The following is a 24,858-nucleotide window of genomic DNA, read 5'->3' as shown; positions in this document are numbered from 1 at the left end:
AAGGAGCCAGACATTAAGGAAATACTGCCGATATTCCATGTCATGATACATTTCCCTGGTGGCTGCATGTGGAATTGCAAGTATATCACACAGTGACCCACTAGTGTAGCCCAAGAGAAATAGCCTTTCTGCTCCCCTTGCCAGCCCTCCCCTGAGAGGAATGTTTGACATAACTATCACAATTAGGTGACTGTTCTTTCTAAAGTAAAACATAATACAATAGAAGTAGGAATTCAACCAAGTATCATGAGCAAAATCTTTTAATTAAGTAGCCATCTTCTTGTATAATGAAAACATCCGAATGTCGTATTGTGTTTGTGTCATAAATACTTCAGGTTGTATTGAACTTAGTATAAGTCCGAGGAAAATATTGAAACTTTTCAGATAGATTTTGATTATAACTTGACAACATTGGAGCCCCAACTAACCACATAGCACCATTTATTGGACTGCAGCAAGGTCTGCCCCAAAAGATTGTGATTTTGCATTCTGTTGTCTCATCAAGGCAGATGTGTCCTTGAAATTACTTTTTCCACAGGCAACTGCCTTTTTGTTTGTAGAAAGAGTGGCCCATTTCAGCTAATGACTTTCTACATTCCAATACCAGACAATACTAACTCAAATCAGATCTGAAAACACAGGAACTGTGGACTTTAAGATGCCACTAGGGCATTAAAATAGGTTACTATTCAGTTTATTAAACTATAAAAGTTGTGTCTCTTTAAAATATCTTATTTTGCATCTTGAAAAGTTATGGACATAGTACAAGTATATTGCGATGTGGAGGCCCAGCCAAGAAAAACATTACATAAACCAAACTAATTTAAGTAAAGGTCTAATAAATAAGTAAGCTAAAAACTAGTAAAATTTAATGCTAAAACTATCTCAAGGATTTTAACACACCTCTGGTCTGTCTTGTTCTTCTTGAGCTGAATCGGTCTGTGGGTACTAACCTCATAAATGTCTCCACTTTTTATTACATTTCGAATGGATAAATACAAGTGATGCTTCAAAGGAACTGTGCGTTGAATTTCATCTTCCAAACTGGATGGACAGAAGTGCTAACCTTTAGCAAACCTACACATATTTGTATTATCCTGAAAATCCAGCAATGAGCGAGAAAGATACCATCTGCGTGGAAAATGCCACAATTTGCAATGGCACATCATGCCTACTCCCTCCTGACAACTTCAACTATATACTTAACCTAGTATTAAGTACCGTAATTACTATCTTGTTGGCGCTGGTCATGTTTTCTTTGGGATGCAGCGTGGAATTTCAAAAGTTTTGGGGTCATTTTAGACGTCCCTGGGGTATAGTAGTAGGTTTTCTTTGTCAGTTTGGAATAATGCCAATCACAGGCTTTGTGCTATCATTAGTGTTCGACATCATACCAATTCAAGCTGTAGTAGTCCTTATCATGGGATGCTGTCCAGGAGGGACAGGATCCAACATCTTGGCATTCTGGATTGATGGAGACATGGATTTAAGGTAACCCATCATATTAACCATGTTGTTGATCACCAATGTACTGATAATTTGGATTTCAGTTGTTTTGTTTAACAATTCAAAGATATTTTTTGTGATGCCAACAAATTTTTAGTATTTTACTGATAATTGATAATATACTAAACATAGTATCCTACTGGTATTCAACTGTTATATAGCATTTAAAACAAAATCTTACCAACCTATTAAAATGGCTGAAATATTCATATTTTATTAGCTATGCATGTGACAATTGTTTAGTAATTATCCCATATGCGGTTAAAAATCCTATAATATTCATCAAAATGATCTAATAACTTGGAATTCTGAATTAATATATTTTGTTATCATTTCTTGTTAAATAGCAATATCATAATATAATGTATTAGGTGATACATTTTTATGTTCATTTTTAACAAACCTAAAGTAATCCCAAAACATAGCTAGCTGTGGATTATTCACCAATATAAAACCCCAAAAAACTAACTATAGCTATATTTGACAATATGGCTGGCTTGTTACATAAATTAATGGGAGGTTCTGATATAGTAAAGATTCTAGCTAAAATAATTGGTGCTAGGCCTCGGTTATATCTGCATAGAACCATCTTTTGTGTTGTAAAATTTAAGCTGCATAAATATTTAGGAGCCAGCTCAGTTTTTAGACCCAGAAAAAGATGTATCCAAAGGTTATGCTCCAAAAGTATCCTGCCTCCTTGTAAAAGGTTAGATTTATCAAATTAATTACAATTGTGGTCCTCCAGCAATGATTTTAGATAACCTTTTCTAACATCGTCAGCCAAGGCAAGATCATTTCCTTCTTCATATTACCAGTTATAGAATGTGCACTGAGCTTAGACACTGTATAAAATACATATATTTAACCAATATGTCTTCTTATAGTGTAATTGATACATTCTAAAATAAATCAGTTTAAAAGTTAAGGATTATGTTGGAACAAGCAGAAATGTTATTATTTATGGGCATTGTTATACTCTCTGTATTGGGAACATCTTGCATGATGCACTAGGAGGCTACAAAATAATATGGTAAATCGTCTCCCCATAATGTATCTCATATTACTGCGCTTTTTGATGCATTTGATTTATTGCAATTCTATTTGTGAAACTGAGATCCAGGCATGATCAATATAATACAGCTTAGCACCTCAGTAGCAAGAAACCGTAAAATAACATTACCAAAATTAAAGTGTAAAAATAAAACATTCCAAACACTGTAACTGAAGACATAACAATACTATAATAAGCATCAGTGCAATGTTAAAAGCACAGTTCAATAACTTATAAGTGACAGTACACTATGTAACATTTAAATAATAACTGAATATTATTATATTAATTACACACAAGCAGTATTAGCAAATCTCATTTGAATCTGGATTAATTGTATTACAATATTAAAAATAATACCATCAAAATAATTGAAAAATTGAATAATATGAGAATACCAAATAATGACATTAAACTGACAGTAATAATAGTTTTACAGCACACTATATGGACCATGACATAATTTACACACATTTACATAATACATTTTGAGCAAATATGTACTGATATCACAGTATACTAATGGATTGAGAAATGGCATATTAGAGATTAGAAACATATTTATCATTGTATATTGTTACGTCATATTCATTTGTATGTCTTTCTTTTGGTTGCATCAAGAAATATACAATATATCTGTATACATATATATATATATACACACATATATGTGTATATCTGCTAATACGGCAGTAGATTATGAGGCAGGGGCAGCTAGTGAGCTATCTGTAATTTGTAGGCCACTCATTGGAGACCCCAGTCGTGATGTCATTGATTTATGGGCATTCTAGCTATGTATACAATATACCGTATTGGCTCGGATATAGGTCGCCCCCGTATATAGGCCGCACCCTAAAAGTTTGGTGCTTTTTTAAAGAAAAAGTTTTTTTCTTTAAAAAAGCACCAAAAAAACATGCTGCCACTCTGTCTCCCCCCCCGAGATATGCTGCCACTGTCCTCCCCCCCCGAAGATATGCTGCCACCGTCCTCCCCCCCCCCCGAGATATGCTGCCACTGTCCTCCTCCTCCCCCCCGAGTTATGCTGCCACTGTCCTCCTCCCCCCCCGAGATATGCTGCCACTGTCCACCTCCTCCCCCCCGAGATATGCTGCCACTCTGCCCCCCCCCTACTTACCAGAGCAGACTCCCGGGTGTCTCGCGGGGCCGGCGGGGGACATCTACGCAATACGCGTATACAACTTCGGAAGTTGTATACGCGTATTGCGTAGATGTCCCCCGCCGGCCCCGCAAGACACCCGGGAGTCTGCTCTGGTAAGTCTTGGGGGCAGAGGTAAAACGCATTGTGCGGACGGTCACCGGCTGCGGCGATGCGGGTAAACAACCTCCGCAGCCGGTGACCGTCCGCACGATGCGCTTAGACAACCTCCTGTGCCGGCACCCCCCCCCCCCCGTGGAAAGTATCGGGGAGTAGGATGCAGGTCCCCTGCACCGCTGCGGGGGATCTGTATCCTAACCCCGCTGCAAGGATGCATGTCCCGGGCGTCGGGCGCTAGACCCCGAATATAGGCCGCACCCCCACTTTAAAGACTTAAAGTGGGGGGGGAAAGTGCGGCCTATATTCGAGCCAATACGGTATATATAGTACAAAATTCTTCATATCAAAAACATTATTGTTTATTTACTAACAACAAAAGTTGCTAAGTTGCCTTTATCGTGTGTGCTATGTAGTAATGTGTGTCAGCAAAAAAAACCCACTTCTCCACCAAATTATCATAGTTAGGTGCCGCCAGAAGCAGCTTTTATTACACAAGGCGGCATTTTTTATTGTAGTATTGTAATTATTCCAATTAAAGTTCACAAATATACGTGGCAAAATGCATTTTATAAGTTCAGATCATAAACCTTCATGATAATTTCACCTTTTTATAGAAATTCCTCAACTGAGCAAGCAACAACTAAATTCTCTACTCAATAATAAGCATCCTTTCACACTTTCTAAGAATATTTTTTCTTTAATGAACATTGAAAAGTTACAATGCTATATAATTTCTAGAATTTTGCTTTTTTTTTATGAACACCTAAAGAGAAGCAGCATTAAAGAAAAATAAATAAAATAAAATGGAATATTTATGTGAATGTTATACTTTTCTTGTTTAGATTATGTTTAGGGGAGGGTTGGGAAGGGGACAGTTACTTTTAAGTAAGGATTTCAAACCACTGCCTTTTCTTATTATTTGCTTGCAATTCCATGTACATCCACCAGGATAAATAGCGTAGCAAAAACCATAGGTGGCATTTACACAACAGTCGGATCAATTCTGTGCTTCTTTAAAGCATTTTCTTAGCATTTTTTCTAAGCGCCCTTTTGTTAAATGTACTTACAGGACTGCATAGTGTACATTAAATGTGCCAAATGCTTTTTACCACTGGATCAATCGGTTGGTCTTTTTTTCCGAGTCTAAATGTTGCCAGCCGTCCTCTGATTCTGTTCCATTATTTAAGTTTCATTTTTACCTAGCTATGATATTGGTAGCAACCATAAAAATATTTTAGTATTATGATATTACAGTACTGTCCTAACAAAATATATTTCTATTTATTTTGCAGTTTAAGTATGACAACAAGTTCAACATTGTTTGCATTGGGTATGATGCCGCTGTGTCTCTATATTTACACGAAAAAATGGGTTGACTCAAACTCCATAGTAATTCCCTACGACAGCATTGGTAAATTGAAATTATGTATAAATTCATCCATTTTATTAATAACCAAAAATGTGTCTAAAAATGTATAGTCAAAGTAGAATTATATAGGAAAAAAAGAGTAATGCTAATTTCAGTGAATGAAAAAAACACTCTCTCTTCCATCACCAGAGACTTCAGCCTCAGGAACTATCCTTGATAATTTATAACATATACAGTTGGGTAACATGGAGTCTTTAGTACTTTAGTCTTTGGTACTTGTCATTGGGTCAACACAGAAAAAGAAGTAGAGTCAAATAAGCATTTGTGACCTCAGAGATCTCTACATCTATTTCTGTATTGGTCCAATATTATGTATCACTTTCCATCTGTGAAACAAGGAAACCATGTTGCTAAAACCAGCACCAGCACAGCACTATTCATCGTAAATATAGTAAATGACAAGGAAGAGGGGATCCGGAGTGTAATAGTATTTTCAATGATTTTTTTTTATTGCTCCTACTGAATAGTTTTGTTTAAGCTCTTAGACATGTCATAAATTATTTGAGCTCACAAGTCAAGGTTATATCAGTATGATGCAGGCATAAGTACTTCAGAGTAGATGGCATTTAATGAATCACTATATTTTTAGGCCAAATGTTGGTTCCTTTGTATATTCTTTAAGTGAAATATTGATACCTTTGTGTAGGTTACATAGAAACATAGAATTTAACGGCAGATAAGAACCATTCGGCCCATCTAGTCTGCCCATTTTTCCTGATGTAAGGGGTTTAAACCCCTATCGGTCTTTGGGCAGGTCCTATAGTGAGGATAGCTTTATGTTTATCCCATGCCTGTTTAAACTCTCTCACTGTATTAGCCTCCACCACTTCTACTGAGAGACTGTTTCATTTATCCACCACCTTCTCACGAAAGTAGAACTTCCTTACATTACCTCTAAGCCTATGACCCTCTGAGCCTTTAGACCATAACCCCTTGTTCTAACATTGTTCCTCCTTTCAATTAAGCTTGCCTCCTGCACGTTATTAAATCAATTTAAGTATTTAAATGTTTCTATTAGGCATCCTCCCTCACTCTCTTCTTTCCGCCAAGCTATTCATATTAAAATACTTTATCCTTTCCTGATAATTTCTGTCCTGCAAACCAGTTACCATTTTTGTAGCTCTCCTCTGAACTCTCTCCAATGTGTTAATATCCTTCTGGAAATGGGGTCTCCAGAACTGTACACAATACTCTAGATGAGGCCTGATCAACAAAAAGCAGCTTTTCAGTACTTTGTAGCATTATGATTTCCAGCACATGAGTTGCGTGGCTCCTGATTGATCTATATTGATTGACGATATGTAGATTTGTATGTGTGTGCAATGTCAGGTAAACGATATGTCTTCAAAAATTGCTAGTCAAGTTTGTCTAAACATGAAATTGTAGACATTTGGTCCATCTAGCCTCTCCATTCCTTATGCAAAGCATCAATCTTAAACATACTTATGTTCTCTGGAATACTTATTGTCTCATTTCAACGAGAATGCTTACCACCTTTGCTGGAAGCCTATCCCGTTTACAAACTTTAGTTCCTTTTAAAAATTAGACATTCACTCATGTTTGCATCACAACTAATAAATATTTTTCTACAAGCTAACAAAAACCTTCCTTTCAGATAACCATGGCTATAAAAGAAAGCAGCAATGTGACTTGTAACATATTCACAGGTTATACTTAACCGCTCTGTCTTTTATTTGACACGTTAGAAACTCATTGACTTTAAATGTATAACGTTATACTAGGCTCAGATGAAAATATGCAGTGTAATCAGATAGCCCTGGCGGATTATGCAGGTTGTGATTTTTCTTAGGGCAGTGTGCAATTGACTTTTAAAATGGGAGAAACAAATCAAGTTTTGGTGATAAATTGAATAGATAAAGGTATGTATTATTATAGCTGATTAATGCCATTTGGAGGTTATTGGATGCGGTAAATCAAATGAGGTTGGAACAAGAAGACCCCACAGCATACTGATTACTTTGCTTTGAATGAAAGCACAGATCCCGTTAGTGCAACTGTTTGACTGAATCAATTTATTCACATAACAGAAGGAAAACAGGAAAAGCACATCATTTTAAGACAAACGAGGCAGACATACACTGAGTAGCAAAAAAACACTTAAAATAAATATTCATTTCTGCTGAGCCATGGAAAACCAAAAATTTAGACCAGCACAGAGTTAGGGAATTCAGATGTTTAACAAATATGCCAATCCTGATAGAAAACAGATGTGACCCAAGGAATCGCAGTTTCATCTTCTATCTTCTGTCCTTGTCCGCATCTCTGCAGACATAACCTGGAACGAATTTTCACCAAAATGGCAGCTCTTTCAGTTACATTCTCTCTCCTAATCCTCCAATTGGAGTAGAGGACTTCACTGAAAGCATTGCAGTTTTGGCGGTTCACCCTATGGCAAAATAGTGGCGCTTTTGGTGACGTCCTCTGCCATGATTGGAGGATCTGGAGGAGAGGATGTCACAGGAAGCTCCTCCATTTTGGTGAAAGTGTGTGCCAGGTTATGTCTGCGGAGATGCAGACAAAGAGAGAAGATAAAAGAGATGATATGAAAGAGAGAAGATGAAGAACAAGAAGAAGCAGAAGTGGACGACAGAAAAGATAGGGAAACATTTGGAGAGTGTAAGAGGGATAGAGTGAAGCAGAATGAGAGTGGTAGGGAGTGAGAGAGAGTGTAAGTGAAAGGGCCTGCAAATCTCGGATGAAAATTCTGAGCTTTTTGCTTTACTTTCGTCCACTTCTTGGAGAGTCTGGCCTCCTTTTTTGTGTCTTTCTATGAAAAAATTCTGTAAATTTGCAAATCGTACAAATCCAAACGCAGAATCAAATGAGTTATACTGTGTTAGATATCACCAATCCAGGTTGAACATGTTTCAGCGATGAACTTAGTAAACAAACATCTTGCATTGCATGTGTGCAGCTACATTAGTACATCGGTACAGTTCTGTATAATCTGTCTCAATGTATAAAATGTAATTTCTATATTTTTTAGGAATTTCTTTGGCAACACTTGTTGTTCCTGTTGGTATTGGGATATTTGTTAATTATAAGTGGCCCAGACAGGCAAAGATCATTCTAAAGGTATGATAACAAAAATAAAATCGAATTCTATTTATAATGTATGATTACAAGTATTTAATGAAAAGACAAATACATGTACTGTAGTTAAATATGTGTCAATAAAAAAATACCACAGTTGTGTCTGTTTTAAAGAAAGCTTTAGGAAAGCTTTATTTAAAGTAATATTTAGGATAAGTGATGCTTCACATAAGACTTGCTGGTAAAACTAGTAAGCACTGAGCACCCTAAAATGTATTTATCATCTGTAAGGCTGTTGGGGCAGTAGACTGTAGACCCTTTAATATTTTCATAACATTTCAAGGTGGTCAAATTGTCAGGTATTAGAAGCGGCAGTATGTACCTATGCTATTTGATCTATTTGATCATAGGATCACCTTCACATAGGGCAAATTTATCATGAGAAAAAAAGGAGCTACTATGAAATAAACTGCTAAATTTGCAGCTGATGCCAAAGAAACCGTGTTGATTGTTTATTTAGATTGCTCACATTTAATTATTGTTCCTATAAGTTGATAATTAGAACAATTTCTTTAATGGGTCTGAAACAAGTCCACATTTCATAATTCCTGCACAATATGTAAATTTCTAGTTTCCTTTAAGACAAGGTGGGAAATGCATAGTTTCTGCTGAATCCTTCCATATATTTTTGAGAAAAATGTAAAATTTTAGTAAAGCACTTATAGGCATTAAAGTGAAAAATTAGTATTGCAGTATAAACCTGAAAAAATGGAAAAAAAAAATAATTCGTTGGGCAAATACAGAAAAACACACACATTTACATAAGGTTTCAGGACCACCAAGGTCACTATTCCATCTGACATCTCAGGTTCTGAAAACTTTTGTAACTTTACGTCTTTTTCTGTATTGGCCCAATGAAGACAAATTTTAAATAGGAATGGCTACATGAGATACAGTTGTTAAATAATGCAACTACAATAAACATCTGCAAGCCACGTTGCAAAAAAATATTATCTATTTCTAATTAACCATCTTTGTTTTACCCTAAGAGTTCATGATTTAATAGACACCTGTTCCAATTTTGAAAATGTTGATAATAAGTTGGCTGATATCCCCATCATTCCAACAGTCCTGAACTGTCTGTTATCTTTGTAGATTGGCTCTATTACAGGAGGCATTCTCATTGTGACCATTGCTGTCATTGGTGGAGTTCTTTACAAGGGTTCTTGGGCTATTGAACCTAAATTATGGATTATTGGAACTATATTTCCAATGGTTGGATATGTGGTGGGATTCATTTTGGCTTCCTTATCTAATCTGTCATGGAGCAGGTATGTATAGCTTTCAAGTTTAAAGAGTCTAAATATGTCTCGAACAGAATCCTTAAACTAAGCTATCATTTTTATTTTTACTTTCTGTAAATACTTGTTTTCCTGTTGTTATTTATCATTAATAAATGTATAACTTTTCTGCTTTTGTAGCTGTTGCATTTTAGAATTCTCCCTTATTTTGCCTGCTGATGAGGGTATGCTGTTTAAAGAAAAAGTCAAAGTAACATACTTGTTTGTGTTGATAGATGTCGAACGGTTTCACTGGAAACGGGCATGCAAAACACACAGTTGTGTTCAACCATAGTCCAGCTCTCATTTCCACCTGACCAACTTGCAAAAGTTTTCACTTTCCCACTGATCTACAGTATTTTTCAAGTCCTGATCTCTGTTTTATTTTTAATAGGTAAGTACAAAGAAAAAAAGAGGTATTGGCCCAATGATGTTGGAAAGTTCATACAGAAAAATCTGCATCGTGAATTTCGTAAATTTTAGCAAACAAATAAAAAAAAATTAATTCAATATCCATTCATATTCTTCTGCCCCTCCTTAAAAGCAATCGGCCTGAGGCTTTCATAGTGTAATTATTATTATTTATTGTTTTATATAGCGCCATACGATGGGTAATGGAACATTCTGTTTTGTACAGCCACCAGACTACATTCAATTCAGTGCTTGGACTAAAAGTAATTATCTATGAAGAACATTTGATCCATGGACATAATAGCATATACAGCTCTTATCTCCTTCTCCTCAATTAAATATGCTTAGGTATACATAATGTTAAAAGTAAAAATTATACATATATATATATGTGTATAAATATACACACACAACACATTTAAAGCGAGTATACTATGGTATTGTTTGAATAAATAAAGTTCACAAAATGTACTGCTGACAGAAGCATATTATGTATTTTACGTAAATTATGATTTATGAAATTTTTTTGACTGATTAAAGTTTAGTTTCAAGCTACCAAATACAAAACCATTTCCACTGTATAGCTGTTACCTGATTGTAACACGTGATTATCTGAAAAAAGTGGTAATTCAAAAGGACTCCATTTATTGATCTCAACTGGAGGCCTGATATTTAGTTTTTTAAACTAGAATGAGAAAATGTGCTTTAAGGATGCCTGACACTGTGACATAGAGTAATGGACTTGTGAATTTGATGTCAAAATAATCACAAATAGCTGGTTCTATGGCCTATCCTGTAATGGGAAAAATTGAAATCAGTAATAAGGATCATTAGACCAAATTCAGTAAATTGCTGAACAGCTTTTTGGGGCAATTTTAAGATGCATTTTCCCATTAAGATCAAGAGAGTTTTGCCTAAAAAATGTAATTGTAAAGTTTATTTCATCCAGTTCATTATTTTCATCCTAAATATAACAATCTATTATTACTTATATTGAGCCAGGACAACAATTAAAGGCAACATCATAAAACAAAACACAGAGACATACTTTGAATCTGTGACCTAACGTCAAAACAATTTAAAGAATTTGTTTTATTTTTAATTACTGTCTTGAAAATGCCAAAAAAAATAAAAATAAAAATTTTCTTGCAGCCTACCAAATTTATAAAAGGCTTTGTAATAAAAAAGAAGAAAGCCAAGAAGAATCCCCCTATGCAGCAACAAATGGTGGATTCCAACTTGACTCGAAAACAGACTGATACCCCGACAGATATAGACATTAGAGAAGAATATGAGGTCTTAACGTATACATGGAGGAGTTGTGTATGTTGCAATATCAAATGTATACTGTATGCGAAGGATCTGTATATATAAATATATGTATCTAAATACACACATATATATGTAAATACTCATATTGGATATACATATTTCACATTTATAGGACTGAACGTATATAGTCTAAAAAAAAGTGTTTATAGATATTTTTGTAGCTAGAATATCATAAAAAGGGCAACAGGAATAATAATAGTTTCTGAAACGTAAGGTTGGGTCAGTTTCTCCATATTATATGTCCCCACCTTCATGTTAAGCTGGCAGAGCTCTAAATAACCCATATGTCCACTTGTCTGTTTCCCATGGTCACCCCGTGACACTTGTACTCCAAGGGACACTAACTGGGCAAGATATAGTAATTGCCACATTTTGTTCCAATGAGGAGATTAGACTGCTGGTTTGCCTTGAGGACCACCGTGGGTACCCTGCCTTATTTAACGTATTCATAAGCACTGACCAGAGGGGTGTCTTGATACACAACAGGATGTCTGATTTAGTCTGACTTGCAGACATGTATGTATCATTTCTTGTTGACCACATAGTTCCTAAATCTCTAAAACGCAGCCCCCCACCCCCATGGAATAAATACAATAAAATTAAATTTGAATTAATAAATCTTTAATACAACACAAGGATAGATGCATAGGCTTGGACACAGCCTAGACCTAGAGTTGGTGAGAGGGCACCTGCCAACTGACAGAACAAGACCTAACATATAGACAACCACCTATAGTGCCACAAATGTCGTCGTTACCTTGCCAATTCTCCTTAACTGTCAAGCATCTCCTCTCCTCTGCTTAACAACATTGAAAGTTTATCCCTCGTCATGTGAGAGTATAAAAATCTGCAATGTCGGGAAGACTTGAGGAACCATGTATAGAGCCATTTCCTTGTGAAACGCGAAGGCACACAATGACGTGCCATAATTGTACTCGCTGAACGAATATTATTCGGTTAGTGAATGGACAACACATACTACAGCAGTGAAAGAGTTAATGAGCAGACTCTAGCTTTTTTGTATTTTTACTATGTACACAAATTGTAAATATTTGTATTAACATTAGTTATGATAGTTTGAATATATTATATAGTTTCCAATATATTAAATTCAATAAAATATTTTGCAAAACCCCTTGCCTGCATGTTATTCTGCTGCTGCTACACAAAATTGTGTCCAGGTACTTCTTTACACAAAAGATTATTGCCTTATGCTTACGAAAAAGGCTTTGTGAGAAGGCCATCAATTGGGATGGTCCTGATGAGAAAAAAATACAGAAAATAGGTGGTTCTTAGTAAAACGTGTAGCACAAATTGGGAGCGCCTTCCACAGTAGCCCTAAATATGACACACTGGGTATAATGATAAATGCAACCATACGCAACTCATAGGTGCACTATACCAATCACATATTCACTCACCCTTGAGCATATAGCTTGTGGATCACTCTCTATGGCTATCAGATCTAAATACCTCAACTGTCCCCAGCAAAGAACAAACCACGTTATTTTGAACGTGTTATACGCAAGCACCCTTTACCCTTTTTATCATGTTAAAAAATAAATGATTATATATTCTAGTGAGAACAAAAGTGAACTGTTTTGGCTTTATTTGTAAAGATGCATCGTTCTTTTAAATTAGAAAGGTCAATTAAGTTACTTATTATGTAATACAATATTCTGGCTTGAAGGGGGCTATTTATGAACTTAAAAGAGAAGATGTTTCATTCAAACAAGGCAGTGAGGAAGCCTAGTAAACCTTTGTATTATGTCCATTTACAATCTACTTACCTTTTCCCTGCTTTTGTTACCTGGTATCCCACCATCTCATCATTCTTCATACTTGACATCACATTACTCAGATATACCGATTGTGTTATGACATTTTTCATTGTTTTTTAAAAAAAACATTACCTGCATTCATAAATCCAGTAATTCAATGAATTGTCTGATAAACGGAAAGTCTATAGGTTGCTTGGATAACTTGTGATAGAGAAATCAGTAGAGTGTGGGAAAATTCCCGATTTACGATTATATCTTCCTTATGAGACAATAACACAAATATTCCTCATCTGTAACTTTTGTTTTTATAGCATAGATCATTGGTTTTAAAGGTATTTTATTTGGTGGAGGAGGGTTAATGGTATGGGGCTGTTTTTCAGGGGTTAGGCTAGGCCCTTACTTCCAGTAAAGGGAAAACGTAATGCTTTAGCATACAAAGACATTTAAGATAATACTATGCTCCCAACTATGTGAGAACTGTTCAGGGAAGGCCCTTATCCATTACATCATGACTGCTCCCCAGTGAACAAAGCAAGGTCCATAAAGAAATGGTTGTATGAGTTTGGTGTGGAAGAACTTGACTAGCCGCACACTGCCATGACCTCAACCCTATCAAAATGCCTTTGGGATGAACTGGAGCAGAGATTTTGAGCCAGGCCTTCTCATCCAACATAAGTGCCTGACCTCAGAAATGCTCTACTGGATAAATGGGCAAAAATTCCCACAGAAACACTCCAAAATCTTGTGGAAAGCTTACCCAGAAAAGTGAAAGCTTTTAAAGCTGCAAAAGGAGGCTCCACTACATACTAATGTCTATGTAGTTAGAACACAATGTCATAAAAGTCCCTGTTGGTATAATGGCCAGGTATCCTAATACTTATGTCCATATAGTGTTATGTCTATATGGACATGTCAAAGGCTAAAGCATGCACACGTCACTTTTTTATACTTTATGGGCTCCCGCATTTGCACATACCTGCTATTTTACAGTTTTATCCAACATCTCTGACACTGTTATGAGTAATGCATCAATATATGTCCAAAAACAATTACCTGGCTATTTCTTGGCTAGGTAGATGTATATCATCTGGCCCTGGGGTTTTCACTCTGTTTTAATTAGTATTTTTGTCCCATTGCCCTGTGCCAGTTAATCACTTTTGCTGCAAGCTTGATGTAACATTATTTTGCAAACCTTCGGACCTTTCTTTCTTGGTATACAAAAAAAAAGCACACATTTTTAAACTTCTTTCTCCTGAACTTTAATAACAAACTAACAATATTCAGGTTGCAACGGATCAATCCTTCTCTAATGTTTGATCTCATATGCATTTAAAAAAAAAAAAAAAAAAAGGAGTGTGCTGTCAATTGGCTTCTTATTTTATACCTGTGTTTTTGCACTTTGCTTCTATGTTACGTACCATGCTGCTGCTGCTGCTGCTGCTGCATTTCAAGCAATAATCCAAACTAAGTGCTTTAACACTTTTAAAGGGATCTCCTAAGGATGTAAGAAATACGTACTATTTGTCCCAAATGTAATTTTGTTTCACATAGGTATGCAAGTAGGCTAGTTCTAAGTAGTTGGAAGCCTCTTTGAGACACCTGGTTGAGTTTCTCGTGAGGCAGAAAGGTATAAATAATTAGCTGCAAAATGTGACAAATGCAAACTGCGTATTGTTTTGAATAAAGCAGCACGTATGCAGCAGGTATGAAAAACTGTGGTTGGTAATTAAAATTTAGGAGTTTATTTTTAAACACTTGTATCTGAATGTCAAACCAAAATGATGATAAACCACATAGCTTACTAACAACAACAAAAAATGCATTATGGTAAAATCTAGTATTGAACAATATGTATTTAAACAGAAAAAATATTGTTGCATGATATAAATACTGCATTAGACTCCAATAGATGAAAATATATCATCTATATCATCCATGTGGTTGCAGTCTTTCATTTTTCCATCTGCACTTTGATTGCTGGCATCTGGCACACAAGGTGTTAAGCCAACATTTGTGACTGCTGGTGACATCGCTTGATCACCATGACCCAGATCTAAACACAACACAGGCTTTTCCAAATAAGTCCTTTCAGTTTTGGGCTGTGAATAAATAATGTGACCTCTCCGAGAGTTCGCAGATTTGCAGCTCCTTGAGCGAGTGACCTTTGGTTTCCAAGCGTTTTGAAAGCGCTGAGTTTTCAAACGAGGGCAGCGATGATTTGCTTTTAGAGTCCCTTGCTGCAAGCGGTGACAGATGGACTTTTTCATATGATGTAGTTTATTTTGTAAGCTAAATGAAATGGAGGAAAGTATCAAACAAACCACTCAAGAACATACCACAAAAAAAAAAAAAAAAAAAAAAAATTAAATATATATTTAAATAAAATCATATACATCATGCTAAATAGATATTTGTCCTGAGTTTAGAAATACCTTTTGTTTTTCACGATTTGTTTTTCTTATTTTTGTAAGAAAAGAAAAAAACCCAAAATACAAAACCGAAAACTTTCTTGCCCCTAATGTGTTTCTAGCAGATGTGGCATGAGGTGTTTGGGAATCTATTTTTACTTTTTTTTTTTTTTTGGGAACTGGATGGTTCCAAATGGTTATATTACAATTATATTACCTATTTTAACTATTTTTAGAAAATTTTTTTTAGGTTTTACATTTTATATTTACAGAGCTGCATTGCTGATCACAGTACCTGGACAGACTCTCTTGCTGCCTTCCAATATGGTGCTTGTGATTGCTCCAGAGAGTGAACACATGGCACTGGTTTTCTTTTTGCGTTTCTGAATGCCTCAATATCAAAGCATTGCAGCAACACAGGCTGAGCGGAGAAAGCAATCACTTAACACTTTCTAAGCTCCTTTACCCCCATGACGTGCCAGGCACATCAATTATCATTCAGAGGTTAAAAAAACAGGAATCTGCCAGCACTCAAATCCAAACCGTGTAGTGATTATTCTCCCAGTGCCTTCCTGATTAAGGTCCAATATTAAACCAATATCCACACACCCACCTGTACCCTTGGGCTTCTATAAGCTTCAGTCTTTTGCTTTTCAGATATTTATTTCTGAAGAACATTGCCGCTGCTGTTAGACGTCTCCTTTTGCACCATGTTGCTGCAAGTTGAAGCTGCTCACACAGGTCCTGGAAACACTCTGCTTTTTGAACTTTAGGCACAAGAGGTTTTAAAAACCTGGCTTTGTGTCTACGGTGTGGCAGCACATCCAGCACTTCATCGCCAGGTTTGGAAAGGGAAACCTGTGTTGCAAAGACGACGTTAATAAAAACAGCAAACTAAAGCAGCAGTGCACTTACTATGGTAAACTAACTTTCCATAAATGTTTCTCAATTATAGCTTACTTGTGATACATTGTATTTCAGAGGCTGAAGCAACGTTTTGACATCAAATGTTCCTACCTTTTCTAAAATGGAGAAACAAAAATGTAAAAAAATTACAACAAGAAAGCACAATAGAGTACAGAATACAAATCAAGTACACTTACATATTTTTCTGAACGTAAATTCTGCCTGCTAACTCATTATCTCACACAAACCTCTATTGTACACAGTCAATCCACGACCTTGCCCTTTCGTTTGTCAGCTACTCACATAAAGCGTTCGCCAACCAAATCTGCATTACTATCTGCACACTGATCAGTTTACCTGCATTAAATGTACGAGATTTTACTGGTCTCCCCAGATCAGTAACACTTTTTCTTGTTTCAGGCATTTCCACCATCGCTGGTTCCACCAGCTCGCTTGCGTTTGCCTCAGACTCGTGAGACTGAAACATCGGATGTAACATTTTTGGCAGCTTTTTCTTGGAAAATAATTTGGGCAGTTTTCTCTTGGATACTTTGCTATACACGGGTCCAAGATAATCTTCCATCTTGGCAGGGAAGGTAAAGTCTTTTATGTAGGGCATGTTCTGAAAATTGGATATCTCTTGTTGCAGTGGAAACTGTGCATCATATAAAAAGATTAAGTTTTTTAGGATGCCCATATAAATAACCCTAGAAGAAAAATGATGAAGTAATTAAAGCAGGTGCAAAATACATATCAATATCCAATAACCTCTTCCTTAAGCACAGTTATTACCAGAAAGAAAGCTTGTTTAGTGGTTGAAGTGGTGGCATTTGGACAAAACTTTGATGACCACTGTTAGCAGATTAAAGTAAGGACTAACTCCTTTATCTGAAACATGTAGGTTCATATAGCGATACTACGAAGTCTCTTTATGTATATCTGAGGCATTTTACAGTTTCGGTTGCGCTGTTACACACACACACACACACTTTTGAGACCGTCTTAAACTTGAGTATCTAAGGTTGTGTTGACGTTCATGTATGGCTAGCTAAACTCTTCAAAAGTATCACATGGAAACCATCAAAAAACCAATTAACCCTGGGATACCAGGGGTAATACACTACCTTGCAAAATTAGTTTCATAATGACTTCTATTTATGCCATTATCATCCTCCACACCAGAAAACAAACTAATATTTGTAATGCAAAACAAGTATAACATGGATGAGCAAGTGTGCATATAACTTGAGCCTGGGTCCAGCAGAATAGCACCATGTATTTACAAGGATATACCATGTTTAAGAAGGGACCTCTTATCTATTGTATTCATTAAACCGTATAGAAGGCCTCCTTCAATATTTACAGTACCTTATTTAATTTAATTTTTATAATACCAGATATAGGAATGGAGTTTAACAGAAGTAATGTTTACAGTCAGTTTATACTAACCACAACCGGCTCAGCAATCCAACAAGTACTACATTTAGAACCATAAATTCCTCAAGGTAAAGATGCTGTAGAGATAAACTACAGGCTATGTTAAGGTTAACACAGTAGCATTCACAAGAGCCGTTAAACAGAACAAAAAAATCTTTTATTAGGGATTACCACCAAGGGAGGGAAATACAGTATACAGTATTCTGAACTATTGGTATGTTTCAGTAATAGAGATGGAAATAAACGCAAGACACAGCAATAGTCAACCTTAAAATACTGACTGGTACACAGAGAAGTAATTTAGCTAAGGGGGTCTAGATTTAGCACGACCACACTGTTCCTGAATTGGCAAACACAAAGGATACTGGAAGGCCTTACAGCAGCAGTCCATGAGTCGCAGTAGTAACTTGCAGGCACCCAAGATCTTCACAGACACTACCTCAATAATGGGTTGACTGGGCACCAAGCAACTCTGTGTCATCTGCGATCCATTCTTCCTGGGTGTGCAAAACATGAAAATAAGCATAATATTAGGGCTGAAACAACTAATCGATAAAATCGATAATAATCGATAATGAAAATCGTTGTCAACGATTTTCATTATCGATTAATCAAATCGATTTTTATCGATTATAAAAATTATAATCCGACCTCAAACAGAGATCGGATTATAACACTAGAATCCAGATCCCCCGCAACGCTGCAGGGGACCTGGATTCCCCTCACTGTCGGCCGGTCTCTCTCCCCCCTCCCATACACCCCTCTGACTCCTCCCCCCTCCCACACATCACTCTGCCTCTCTACCCGGCTCCGTTACTGACTTCATAGAAGCCTCAGCGTAAGTGAAGGGCAGTAACGGAGGCTGTCTGTGCGCATCGTTTAGACCCCCACCGGCTGACAGAGAATCATCCTCTCTGTCAGCCGGTGGGGGTCTGCATCGCACAGACAGCCTCCGTTACTCACCTTCACTTACGCTTACTTCTATGAAGCCTCAGTGAAAGTTCCTGTCAGTAACGGAGCCGGGTAGAGAGGCAGAGCGGCGTATGGGAGGGGGAGGAGTCAGAGGGGTGTATGGGAGCCACCCTCCCATACACCACTCTGGCTCCTCCCCCTCCCATACGGCACTCTGCCTCTCTACCCGGCTCCCTGGTGTCTTGTGAACCTCCGTGGCTGACAGGAGGCAGAGTGGAGTATGGGAGGGGGGAGGAGGCAAAGGGATGTATGGGAGGGGGAGGAGGCAGAGTGGAGTATGGGAGGGGGCAAAGTGGTATATGAGAGGGGAGGAGGCAAAGTGATGTATGGGAGGGGGAGGAGACAGAGTGGAGTATGGGAGGGGGGAGGAGGCAGAGTGGAGTATGGGAGGGGGGAGGAGGCAGAGTGGTGTATGGGAGGGGGGAGGAGGCAGAGTGGTGTATGGGAGGGGGGAGGAGCCAAAGTGATGTATGGGAGGGGGAGGAGCCAGAGTGGTGTATGGGAGGAGCCAGATTGGTGTATGGGAGGAGCCAGAGTGGTGTATGGGAGGAGCCAGAGTGGTGTATGGGTGAGTTATAGTGGTGTATGGGGGGTATTATGAATTTCAGGGCATATAGGGGGTATAAGGCATATCGATATTAGGCATATCAGGGGGGGCATAAAACATATCTGGGGGTAAAAGGTATATCAGGGGGCTCAGTTGCATATCACTGGCATATAAGAGGTATAAGGCATATATGGGGGCAGAGTGGCAAGCTGGGGGTCAGATGTGTATAACCGGGGGCAGTTTGGTAAATAAAAAAAATTTAAACAAGGCTTTTTTCTCATAGTTTTTATTAAATATGAAAAATAGTTACCATATGAATTAATATTTACTAATAACTTTGTATTAAAAACTAGTTTGAGAAACACTGTGTTTGGGTTCTTGTAGCTTTTATTATTATATCAGTAAAATAAGAAGGTGAACAGAGAGAGGCCATTGTGATAAAGAGATGAAAGTGTAAATTGTACGTTTTTTTATTACCTTATTTTAAATTGAAAAAAAATTAATTTTTTTTATCCGATTAATCGAAAAAATAATCGGCCAACTAAGCGATTATTAAAATAATCGTTAGTTGCAGCCCTACATAATATTACAAAGAACCTGCTTTTTTAAAATTTTATAATATTGCACAATAGAGACAATATTTGATGTGCTCTATGAGACCCGCAAACATGCTAATACGCAACTGTATATTTCTATAACATAACTTACCAATTTAGGTTTATTTTACACTTACAGAGGATGCCTAAACCAGAGAAATAATCATGCAGATTCTGAGAAAAGGAAGTTAAAAAATCCTTCCCTATGGTGTGCATAAGGTGGTTTTCAATAACTGGTTGCTTATTCTTATCTTTAAGCATCACCATATGTTTATTCACTGTATAGGTGAGAAACTTAGAGAACGGACCTCCAACGTAATATTTTTCAGAAAGGTGCTACACCAGGGAGGCTGCAGGACCTTAGGGAGATTAATGTATGGCAGCGAAAGTGGTATAGGAAGGAGGGATTTGGACTTTTAGAGAACAGGGTACACTTTGTAGTCGGCTACCTACTCTATAGGTGATGGGCTGCGGTAGTGGGGAAGAAAGATGTTATAGAAGATTTTTAAAAAGTGTGTGTGTGGGGGGGTAGCATTAAAGGTGTAACTAGGGCCTCTGAGCTTCAGGAATAATGGGACCTGTACAATTACAGAAATAGTAGCTCCAGAGTGATGTTTGCAAATAGCCAAAGTCTAGGAAATAAGACACAAACATTGTAACATTAGAAACAAGTGATAATGTGGATTTATCTGCGGGGACTGAGACTTGGCACAAGGATAATATTTTTTTATATATATTAGACAACCCCCCCCCCAAGAAACACAGAGGAGCTTGACCATCTGTGAGTTGAAAAAAATATTAAGCTGTCAATAAAAGGTGGTGCATTGAACCACATTAAAACTAAGCTTTTTCGAATTTAGAAAGGCTGTTTTTTTATATAATATAATACGTAGGCAAGTCTTTGACAGTCTGGACACCTTTAGACAGAGTACAGAACATTGCATTACACTTGTTAGCAAGGCTAAGGGATTGTAAAATGTAGAATTTGGAAAAAGTGAGATCTGTTTTACAAAGTTTATACTTATGAGGAAGAGGTTGTACTAAGCAAAGCTTGACATACACATTTTCAGTGTTCTGTAAATTAAATGTTTTCTGTTAGACTCACACTAGATTTTGCACCATGCATTCTAGAAGATACAACTTAACACGCATGAATAAACTGCTCTAAGTCTGTCCCGTAATGAAGAGAAGGACGTATTTCGGAAAGGCACCAGAACTGACTCAGCCATTTGACGCTCTTACCCAATATACTTTGGACACAGCTCTATCATCTCCTCGATTGAACGCTCTAAGCCCATAGTTTCTAAACGCTTTATGCACTGACCAACCTAAGTTTCAAAAAAGAGACACGTTACACAAATGAACATGCATTAAGATACAAAATCATAAGTAAGTTTTCCACCCCTGTTCAATAATAATTATTTAAAAAAAACATTGCGCACAGTTTAAGTAAATCAGAATATTTGATATAGTTCAGTGTGTTAATAACAGAGAATAACATCATAGCAGAATATTTACGCATCTAATCAGATAATTAGAGAAGACAGATTTTTCTTTTTACATTTTGGTAAAGGCAAATATGACATGTACATTATTACAGGTATATCAAAAATATTCCCTTAACCGTACTATAAGGCAAAAGGCCTCTCATTTGCAAGCACATAAATGTGTCAGCCACAACATTTCAAAAAATAACACCTTGAGGCTGCGCAGTAAAATTAGAGACGGCATAATTTTCAATTCACACAATTATCTATTATTATCTTTTATTTATATAGCGCCAACAGTTTACGCAGTGCTTAATACAGTACATAAATTTAAGGGATATGACAAGACAAGAATTGACAGACTAAGACAACCGATACATTCGGTGGAGAGAGCCCTGCGGGCAAGCTTACAATCTAGGAAAGGATAAAAAAATGAATCGTCACAAATAAGGCATACAAACATGTGTACCTGTTTTAAGGCCAAGTATGGTTTATGAAGACACAGTCTGTGGTGATATATATACAATAGTGAATGCAAGGTAGCTATCTCCGTCTTCAGGGCACAACTCCTCAATGATGTTTGGACAGCAGTAGATATTTTAATAACTTCCTTAATGTGATTTTCTGAACAAAATAAAAAATAGATCAGCCAATCATTTCAATGCGGTTTAAAAAAAACACACTAGCCAAAATTTAACACTGATTGAAGTATGTTTTGGATGCCGTCTAACAAGTAAATCAGGAGAAAAAAAAAAACATCATGATGAATATATGCTACACTAGAAATAATAGCATTTGATAATCAACAAAAAATTATTGTCATGTATATTGTGTTAATGCGTCACGTGTAAGCCTGTCATTGTAGCAGGTGTGACCATTATAATAAAAATGGCAACAAGAGACAATGAGGTCAGGGATGACTCTAGTATTACGTCATCTGCTCAAACGAACAGCCACGTAGCAAGTGATTCTGGTGCAGGGTTTAAAAGTAATCTTATCACTACAGCAACTAAGGCTGCAACAGCAGTCACCTTGTTGCTATGGTAACAGTAATATGTAAAAAAAAAATGTATATAACTTTTGTTTGGTTTTTTTTACCATAAACCTTAATGTCCGTATAATATATCAAACCTGCTGCTGATTTATGTTTTAACTTTGCTTTGAAATAGAGGTGTGTGGCAATAATGGGGTTAAGCATGGAAGTGCGGGAGTAAAGCTTTATATCCAACAGCCTACAAAGAAAGTAAATCGGCTACTACTGAGCCCTAACAGAAACACCACTACTACATTAAAACGAGCGGTCATGGGGCAATTTGATGCTCGAGCACGTGTCCCAAATATACAACATTCAAATACGAATTTAATCAGTTTTTTTTAAAAAAAACATATTCTAGCCTTTTCGGAATTGACGGGTCACTCGTGACGGGAACACACCTGTGTCATTTCCCACGGGCACAGTCACCAAAGACTGAATTGCTGGGCGAGGGATGTGCAGCCGGTTCCAAGGTTCAGGCGCCATGCCGAGTCGTACCTGTACGGATACACAGTTGTGTGGTTTGTTTTTTTTCTTTTTAGCAATAGTAAGTAGAATACCCGCCGCACGCATACATGCATCAATTCACATATTAATGTATCAACTAAAAGCTATATGCTAACCACGTGCACACACCCGGAACTCGATTTCACGTCGCAAATCCCTTACCCTTCGACCCAAACAAACATCCAATAGGACGCTACGTCGCAGTAAACCAATGAGAAAAAGTATTCAAACAGCGGCTATGAAGAAAAGTTTCAACCAATAAGACGCGAAAACAATTGTGCCGCCTCTATTTCAAGTAAAACTTTATTTAAAATATGCAAATCCACATGTACAAGGCGAGACTCATTTTGCGTGACTTATGCAACAGCGAAAGAATTGATCATATTCTTTATCAATAGTAGTAGCAATAGCGCTGATCAGTGTATTTTTTTTGAAGACATATAAATTATACTTACACATATACTTTTTAATTGTTACCATAGGTTTGTCGATGCATAGCCTTTAATGTTTGCATTAATTCATCCTTTTGGCTTGCATAGAAAGTGGAACTGTCACTATCACTGTTTTTTGGGGGGTTTTTTTTTTATAACTAAACACATTCATTAGGACTACCTACAGAAGTGGAAAAGATGAATACATTGAGGGATTTAACCTCTTAAGAACCAGGCTGTTTTTTGTAAATATTTTTTGTGACCAAGGCTGGTCACTTTTGCGCTGCTCATGTTTAGCGGTAATTTTCTCCTCTCCTATTTAGTGTACCCAGACACGTTTTTCCAGGACAAGGGCTTTCTTCAGATACCATTTTTTTGGATCATATCTAATTTCCTATAAAATAATAAAATATGGTGAAAAATTTAAAAAAGCACTTTTTTCTCACTTTTATTTGAAAAATATTTTACTCATCTACAAAACCTCATGAAAAATCCTCCTAAATAGATTCTACTACCGGATTTGCTCGATTATAAGATGACCCTGATTATAAGAAGACCCCCCAAAATTTGAATATTAATTTAGGGAAAAAAAAGAAAAAGCCTGAATATAAGACTACCCTATAGAAGTTTCACTAATATTCACGTTTTCTTTTTTTACATTTAATAAAAACTATTATTGAGAAAAATACATTTTTTGTTCTCATTTCCTTTTGCCAACCTGCCCTCCAGTTATACACATATGCCCCCAAATATGCCACTCTGCCCCCCCCAGATATGCCTTATACGCCCTATATGCCACTCTGCCCCCCAGAAATTCCTTTTACCCTCCTATATGCCACTCTCCCCCCCCCCCAGACTCGTCCCCTGTGCTTCAAACTCCCTGGTGTCTAGTGGGGGCAGCCAGGGGACATCAACACGATGCACGTAGACAACCTCTGCTGCTGCCGGCACTTCCGCTGGGGCATCTATGATGGAGCACCGAAAGGTCACGTCACACCGGCGCTCCTTCATAGAAACCCCAGCTTAAGTGCCGGCAGTAGCGGAGGTTACCAGAGGTCTGGATCTTAGTCTTATAGTCAGACCTCTATTTGAGGGCCGATTATAAGACAACCTTGTACGGTGGATATAAAAAGTGTACACACCCCTGTTAAAATGCCAGGTTCTTGTGATTTTAAAGAATGAGACAAAGATAAATCATGTCAGAACTTTTTCCACCTTTAATGTGACCGATAACGTGAACAATTCAATTAATAAAGCATGCACCTTTAAATATATGCAGAACCTCTAGAAACTAGACAGAAATTGTGGGGTCAGCGAGGACTACGATCTGCAGCACACAAGGTCTTTTTAAATA

General features: G+C 37.1%; 1 protein-coding gene across 1 annotated transcript; it reads left to right on the top strand.

Annotated features, from left to right (window-relative positions):
* Window positions 1-1,108: 1,108 nt before the first annotated feature.
* LOC149299931 (ileal sodium/bile acid cotransporter-like) lies at window positions 1,109-10,139 on the top strand. The gene is made up of 5 exons (XM_089485870.1): window positions 1,109-1,491; window positions 5,126-5,244; window positions 8,270-8,358; window positions 9,472-9,647; window positions 9,893-10,139. The coding sequence occupies exons 1-5, from the start codon at window positions 1,112-1,114 to the stop codon at window positions 10,137-10,139; spliced, it is 1,011 nt and encodes a 336-aa protein (XP_089341996.1). The 5' UTR covers window positions 1,109-1,111.
* Window positions 10,140-24,858: the final 14,719 nt, after the last annotated feature.

The sequence above is a fragment of the Sceloporus occidentalis genome, unplaced genomic scaffold (genome assembly GCF_023333645.1).
Source record: "Sceloporus occidentalis isolate IW3139 unplaced genomic scaffold, rSceOcc1.0.p SCAF_27, whole genome shotgun sequence".
In the NCBI taxonomy this organism is placed as follows: Eukaryota; Metazoa; Chordata; class Lepidosauria; order Squamata; family Phrynosomatidae; genus Sceloporus; species Sceloporus occidentalis.
This window is presented reverse-complemented; position numbering and strand designations above follow the sequence as displayed.

What these genes read in the sequence shown, in the direction of transcription:
- LOC149299931 (XM_089485870.1), top strand. Translation starts at nt 1,112, where the DNA reads ATGAGCGAGAAAGATACCATCTGCGTGGAAAATGCCACAATTTGCAAT. An exon ending in GATGGAGACATGGATTTAAG is followed by an intron (nt 1,492 to 5,125) that starts GTAACCCATCAT and finishes TTTATTTTGCAG; the next exon opens with TTTAAGTATGACAACAAGTT. An exon ending in AATTCCCTACGACAGCATTG is followed by an intron (nt 5,245 to 8,269) that starts GTAAATTGAAAT and finishes TATATTTTTTAG; the next exon opens with GAATTTCTTTGGCAACACTT.